This window comes from Priapulus caudatus, unplaced genomic scaffold (assembly GCF_000485595.1).
Source record: "Priapulus caudatus unplaced genomic scaffold, Priapulus_caudatus-5.0.1 Scaffold349, whole genome shotgun sequence".
Classification (NCBI taxonomy): domain Eukaryota; kingdom Metazoa; phylum Priapulida; class Priapulimorpha; order Priapulimorphida; family Priapulidae; genus Priapulus; species Priapulus caudatus.
Genome location: NW_014577410.1, coordinates 377,443 through 385,071, shown reverse-complemented (window position 1 = coordinate 385,071; position 7,629 = coordinate 377,443). Strand labels below are relative to the sequence as shown.

Genomic DNA, 7,629 nt, shown 5'->3' with positions numbered 1-7,629 from the left:
TCCCACCGCGACATCACCGGCGACTCCGCCCCACGTCCCGCCCTCGCACCGTCCACCGGCGACTCCGCCCCACGTCCCGCCCTCGCACCGTCCACCGGCGACCCAGCGAACAGTCAAGCCATCAACGGTCAGGCCGTCAATGGTCAAGCCGTCAATGGTCACCTCAACTCTATCACTCCCTCGTCCGACCGCTTTCTGTCCGGCTCTGTCCTCCGGCCGGTCGAGCTCGACCTGTCACTCGTTCTTGGACGCATGCCGAGGAAGACCTTCCACCTGGAGCGCGTCGTGTCGCGGCTGCAACCCCTCCACCTGCCAGAGGGCGCCACCGTGATGGCAGCACTGCGGCGGGTGCTGCGGCTGCCGGCTGTGGCGAGCAAGCGCTACCTGACTAATAAGGTCGACCGCTCTGTGGGGGGGCTCGTCGCGCAGCAGCAGTGCGTCGGCCCGCTGCACACGCCGCTGGCCGACGTCGCCGTCGTCGCGCTCGCCTACCGCGGGTCGCGCGGCGCCGCCACCGCCGTCGGCGAGCAGCCAATCAAGGGGCTCGTGAGCAATCAGTGCGGGGCTCGCATGGCGCTCGGCGAGGCGCTCACCAACCTCGTGTTCGCCCGCGTCACGGCGCTCGAGGTAAGCGTAGACTCGGTCAAACGGTCTCGGCTTTCGAGCTACTGGCGCAGTGAAATCTGATTTTGTTAATTTTTAATAACGTTTTATTGATGTTTAATAATTCTAAGTTAGGCGTCTCAAATATCAAGTTGACCCAACATTACAAAAATTTAAGGAAGTTTAGCCGAGCACCAGTGATTCATCATTGAAGCTAGGATTTTCTTGGATGTAATATAGTAATATATAAGTAGATAATACAATAATAGATGATATAATAAGTAATATATAAGTAGAAGAGTGTTGTATGATGATTGACTGCTGCACACAGGATGTCAAGTGTAGTGGTAACTGGATGTGGGCTGCCAAGCTACCAGGGGAAGGTGCTGCCCTCTACGATGCTTGCAGCGCTCTGTGCACGACTATGAGACAGTTAGGAGTTGCCATCGATGGCGGGAAAGATTCACTGAGTATGGCTGCCAGGGTGGGCAATGAGACAGTGAAGGCTCCAGGTAATATATGCAGGCTATAGCTATGTCTATACCTGTACAATTTCTATACCTATATACATATACTTATACCTGTGCCTGTATCTGTACCTATACCTATATCTACACCTATACCTATACCTATACCTATACCTATACATATAATACCTACTTACCTACCTACCTACCTCCCTGCCTGCCTACCCATACCCACCTACCTTCCTACCTACTTACTTACCTGTGCCACCTTGTACGCATACTTGTGCATCTACTATTAGAGCTAGCTTACAAGAGCATGCATTCATATATTAGCATTATGGTATAGGGATGCTATGCCACTCATTAGTTGTGTCGGTATATGCTACATGTCATTTGTAACATTTTTAGGCTCGTTGGTTGTGTCGGTATATGCAGCTTGCCCGGACATCTGTGCTACAGTCACACCTGACCTCAAATGCCCAGGAGGAAATAGTGAGTCCACTCCTTCAGCAACACGGCGATTTATTCGCTGCAGTAACCGTGACACTGAAACATACATTAATCAACACCTGTGGTGGTATTTTACACGATATACGGTGTCATCATCTCACAAATTGTTTTAGGTACACTGCTGCATGTTCGGTTTGGTTGCCGTGGTAACCGGCTTGGAGGCAGCGCCCTTGCTCAGTGCTATGGTCAGATAGGAGACGAATCGCCGGATATGGATTTGCCTCATGAGTTCGCTCAAGCGTTTAAGGCCACACAAGCCCTCATTGCAGGTATTCTAACTTCACCTCTCACTACTGAATACCATGTCACGATCACAGAGACCGTGTACTAGAAAGTCCAGCGAGGAGATGCTTAGAAGACCTGAGAATTGTGTTGCACAGTCATCGAGCAGTGTGGTATAATTACGGTGTTTTGTGACAGATGGCGTTATTGTGTCGGGACACGATGTGAGCGATGGAGGAATAGTCACTTGTCTGCTTGAGATGGCATTTGCCGGTAACTGCACGATCAACGTGCTGCTAGAGGGCAGCACCGATACGATGGCCACGCTGTTCGCTGAAGAGCTTGGAATTGTGCTCGAAGTTGATGAATTGGACGTGAGCAGAGTGATGGAGGCGTATGGCGATGTGTCCTGCTCTGTGGTTGGCTCATGCAACTCCACTGAGAATCCCAGCATGTGCAAGGTAGTGGCAGAGAAATGTATGTTAGCCTAAAATTGTGCACGATATCGTGTTATTATATATGTGCATGTGTGCGAGCGTGCATGCATGTGTGTACGTGCGTGAGTGCCTGCGTGTGTAAGTGCTTGAGTGCGTGCGTGTGTACGTGCATGTGTGCGTGCACGTCAATGTGTGTGTATACAGGCAAAGCTGTGAAAGCAGACGTCTCTATAGAAGGGACACCTGTCTATAAAGGACACTTTACGGGTGTTCCATTTGAGTAGCAGTTATATGGTGAGACCACATTTACAAAATGGCCACCTGTCAATAAACAATGATTTTGTTATTTCCTCCGAGTGACTCCTTTATGCAGGTTTGACTATATACATGTGTTGTAGGTGGCATTACGATGACGGCTGCTGGACTGGAATGACGGACGTTATTACATCTGTTCTTTACACAGATTTGCGTGAATGGGGAGCTCGTTATCATGGAAACGACAGCTAGTCTCCGGGATCTGTGGGAGGAGACAAGTTTTCAGCTGGAGCGTCTTCAGACCAACCCGACATGTGTCGACCGTGAGCGAGCGGCGCTGCGCTGCAAGGGGGTGCCACAGTACATGTTGACCTTTGACCCAGAGCTCATCCCACGTGGGGTTGCAGGTGCGCTCGGGAATTCTGTTCTCAATTGCATACTAGCTTACATTTGACCCTTAGGTCATCCTTTACGTTGTTGCAGGTAAATGTACGTGTGCATTATATTCACTAGAAAATTCCACAAATCACATCTCACTCGCATGCCATCGTGCACTAGCTTCAGATGACGGGTGCCCCCTGGTTGCGATCGTGCGCGAGGAGGGCAGTAACGGCGACCGTGAGATGGCGGCGGCGATGGTGGCAGCAGGGTTCACTGCATGGGACGTCACAATGCAGGACATATGTGCAGGAGCCGTCACACTTGACAGATTCACCGGTATCGCGTTCGTAGGAGGGTTCAGCTATGCCGACGTGCTGGGGTCGGCTAAAGGTGACTGGGGTCGGCTAAAGGTTACTGGGATCGGCTAAAGGTGACTGGGGTCGGCTAAAAGTGACTGGGGTCAGCTAGTGGTGACTGAGGTCAGCTAGAGGTGATCGGGGTCAGCTAGTGGTGACTGAGGTCAGCTAGAGGTGATCGGGGTCAGCTAGTGGTGACTGAGGTCAGCTAGAAGTCACTGAGGTCAGCCAGAGGTGACTGAGGTTGGCTAAAGGTGACTGGGGTCAACTAGATGTGATTGGGGTGAACTAGAGGTGACTGAGGTCGGCTAAAGGTGACTGGGGTCGGCTAGAGGTGACTGAGGTCAGCTAGAGGTGATCGGGGTCAGCTAAAGGTGACTGAGGTCGGCTAGAGGTGACTGAGGTCGGCTAAAGGTGACTGGGGTCGGCTAGAGGTGACTGAGGTCAGCTAGAGGTGATTGGGGTTGGCTAGAGGTGACTGAGGTTGGCTAAAGGTGACTGGGGTGAACTAGATGTGATTGGGGTGAACTAGATGTGACTGGGATTGGCTAAGTGATGGGTCATCTATAGGTAACGCATGACGCTTTCACTGAATAATTAGGCTGAGAGGGTCTATGTCCCCCAGGGTACTGCCGGAACGTACCCTGGGTACGGTCCAGTATACTGGAATCAACGTGATTTATATGCTCTGCTGGTATTATCTAATATGCCGGACCGTATCTCGCCTACTCCACTAACGAGTCTAGGGAGTCGCCTATGCCTACTCCCTAACCCTAACCCTAACTCTAACCATATCAGATAGTTACCAGGGTACGTTCCGGCAGTACCTTGGGGGACATAGACCCTAGCTATGAGCAATAATTAGCTCCTTTAAGTTATTGCTAATAACTTGTAAATTGCAAAGAGCCACTATGGAGACATGCTGTCCACTACTGCATAGATTCATAGTCTCACAAACTGTTGTGCTCTGTCTCTCTGCAGGCTGGGCGGCTGCGGTGCTGTTCAATGATGTTGCTCGAGCACAGTTTGCCGCGTTCCGAGCGCGCCATGACACCTTCAGCCTCGGCGTCTGCAACGGCTGTCAGCTGATGGCACTGCTTGGCTGGGTCATACCCTCAGCTCCACCTAGTGAGTCGTTGTCAAAGTACTGCTAAATAGATGAGGCTAGAGATAATTGTATGCTTTGAACCTAGATATGGAAATCGGACTTGTGAGTGTCATGCGGCCTCGTAAATGTTCCATATAGTATGCAATGTATTTATATTCTTGTCTGAGGTACACTCTTAAATTCAAATCAACGGGCACGGGCGTGTGTACATGCATATGTGTACTTGCGTAAATGTGTGCGTGCGTTCTTGCAAAATGCATTGAAATGCACAGTGCATTTGTGTGTATATATATGTATACTGTTGGCACGCGCACACACACCGGCTGATTCACGAGGATATCATTCACTATTCACTAGGCGAGGGGAGTCATGGTGAGGCACAGCCGCCTGGCCTGCTGCTGGAACGGAACGAGTCCGGCAGGTTTGAGTCTCGCTTCAGCACGGTGAGGGTCGGTGCATCTGCGGCCATGATGCTTGCAGGCATGGAGGGATCTGTTCTGGGCGTGTGGGTCGCGCACGCAGAAGGTAAGCTGTCTGCCAGGCATCGAAACATTCATAAAAAAATCACTACATTTCCTCTGGAAAAGTAACAGCCAAAATCAACTTTTCCATCGAAGTATTTAGTATTTTTGATAAAATGATTCAGCAAGTTGCATAATAGCTATTTATCGGATTACTGACCCTCGCCACTTATTTGGGATCATTGACCTTGATTCCAGTCTAGCTGATCACTACGTGCTCAAGAGGACCCCAATGTAGATCAGTAGAAGAAGATTCGTGCTGTATATATGCGTGTTCTTGCTTTGTTGTTACGTGCGACACATGTTCTTGAAGTACGTGATTGTTTCAGCATTGTGCTGCATGTTTGCTTCAGGTCGCATGCGATTCAAGAATGAGGAGACGCTGTCTCGTGTTAAGAGCGAGAAACTCGTCTGCTTGCAATACACAGACGCAGTGGGCTGTGCCACCGAGGATTACCCAGACAACCCAAACGGCTCTCCAGATGGCATCGCAGGTGTGTGTTCCCATGACGGCCGCCATCTTGCTATGATGCCTCACCCAGAGAGGTGCGTGTTGCCATGGCAGTGGGCGTGGATGCCACAGGATTGGAGAACGTCGATGCAGACGTCTCCTTGGCTGCGCATGTTCCGCAATGCATACACGTGGTGCCATCTAGAAGGGAAAAAGTAGACTGAGAGTTTCCCCCGTTATTTGTTTGGAAGATGGTGAAATATGAAGCACTCACAAATTTCTTGTTTTTTGAAGTTCATTGTAATAATACACTGACTATATGTTTTGATAGGTCACTATTTCTCAGGAAAATTATGCATTTATGTGTCTGTATTATTAAACATTTACGCTATAAAAGCATGGATCACTTATTTTCAATATTTTTGTAATAAATCACTTTCTGAAAATTTACGTACTTTTGGTTGTATGTTATGGATATATGTATTCGCATATAGAGAATAACTAATAATACACTAATACCTGTAAATATATAACCAAGCGATTGTGTTGTAAAAAATCACCATAGAAGCAAAAAAAATTATATTGTCAAAATATGCCCAAACTTCTTTGCCAATTAAACGCATATGTCTATTCAAATTGCCTAGATAAATAAGGTTAAAATGGATTTAACTCACGCAGGTGTGCTCGCACGCACTTACACACGCACCCACGTGCACACGAACCTTCGCGCACACGCACCCACGCGCGCACACACACGGTATTGCGCGACGGGCATGGGCGCAAATGCCATGGGGACACGTCCCCCCACTTTTCGAATGGAGGGGGACACAATATCAAATGTTCCCCCCCCCCAGGTTTTTGAACATGTGTTTCTGCATAATTATAAGCCTCTTTTATAATATTATCCTTTTGTGCTTGTCTCCACTAAATGAAAAATATATAAAGTATAAAAAATGACTCCCGACTGATAGCCTCAACTGAATACAGGAACCGCGACCGTATACTGCTGCTAGGTGGCCTAGGTAGGGGATATTGAAAGTATTTGCTAGTCTGGAGTTCTAGAATCTTGTCACTCCATATTCTATCCTACAAGCATGCACATGGATTTAACGTAGACATGTAATATGTAAGGCTAGTACGCGCGCGCTCGCTAGCTCTGCATGCAGTAGCTATTGATATCTGTGGTAGTTACACGTATCGTATATATTACGTACTATTATTTAGGTTGTACTGCACGCCTAAAACATAGCTCGCGCATGCACACTATCTCCCGAGAAGATTAATATTTTGCAAGAACAATGAATTTAAAATGAAGAGGGGTCATCCTAGCATAGATTTATATGATAAAGTTCCATCAGTAGACCTCAATTGAGAAATAGGAAGCAAACCTTGCATATAAGGTTCTCGCTGCATATACCAGTCAGTAGTACATAACCTGGTTACGTTACTGTTTTAGCGCATGCGCAATCTCTCACCAGAGAAGTTTTATTTTGTGATGAAAATGCAAGTAGTTTGGTCAGGGGGTATCTGAGCATCGATTTCTGTAATAAATTCTCATCGTTAGGCCTGTGTTTATAATTAGGAGAGCGCACTAGCCTATAGGGTGCAAAACTCCTACTTCATCTCCGCCTGCCCTTTCCCTTGTCTTCCTTGTCGCACGCTCACCCTCCTTCTTCTTCTTCTACCGCCCCTCAGCTATTTTCCCTACCGCCTTCCTTCAGTCTCCCACCCCTCTCTCCCTCAGCAAGCTATATTACGTACTTTTGTTTAGGCCATACTGCAAGCCTGAAACGGTGCTCGCGCATGCGCAATATCTCCCGAGAACAATAATATTGCAAAAATTATTAATTTCAAATGAAGAGGAGTTATCCTAGCATAGATTTATATGATACATTTTTATAAGTAGACCTCACTTCAAAAATAGGAAGCAGACCTTGCAGGTAAGGTCTCCACTGCGTGTACCAGTCACGAAATAACATGGCTACGTTACTATTTTAGCGCAAGCACAATATCTCAACAGAGAAGTTTTATTTTGAGATGAGAATGCATTTAGTTTGGTTAGGGGGTATCTCATCATCGATTTCTGCAATAAATTCTTATCAGTAGACCTGTGTTTATAATTAGGAGAGCGCCCTAGCCTGTAGGGAGCAAAACTCCTACTTTATTCAAGCCCGCCCTTCCCTTTGTCTCCATTGTTGCACTCTCAGCCTCTTTCTCTTTCCACCGCCCCTCGACTGTCTTTCCTGCCACCTTCCCTCAGTTTTCCACCCCTCTCTTCCTCAGCAAGCTATATTTACGTACTTTTCCTTTAGCCGTAC

The 7,629-nt window shown here is 47.9% G+C and overlaps 1 protein-coding gene across 1 annotated transcript in view; it reads left to right on the top strand.

The window, feature by feature from the left end:
- Positions 1 to 5,753, top strand: part of LOC106809367 (phosphoribosylformylglycinamidine synthase-like) — a 16,230-nt gene extending 10,477 nt beyond the window's left edge. Inside the window, 10 exon segments of the mRNA XM_014812431.1 lie at positions 5 to 627; positions 935 to 1,115; positions 1,479 to 1,562; positions 1,694 to 1,849; positions 2,001 to 2,263; positions 2,703 to 2,901; positions 3,053 to 3,265; positions 4,213 to 4,359; positions 4,697 to 4,864; positions 5,214 to 5,753. Of these exon segments, the coding sequence (XP_014667917.1) occupies positions 5 to 627; positions 935 to 1,115; positions 1,479 to 1,562; positions 1,694 to 1,849; positions 2,001 to 2,263; positions 2,703 to 2,901; positions 3,053 to 3,265; positions 4,213 to 4,359; positions 4,697 to 4,864; positions 5,214 to 5,530 (2,351 nt within the window). The 3' untranslated portion in view covers positions 5,531 to 5,753.
- The last annotated feature ends 1,876 nt before the right edge of the window (positions 5,754 to 7,629 follow it).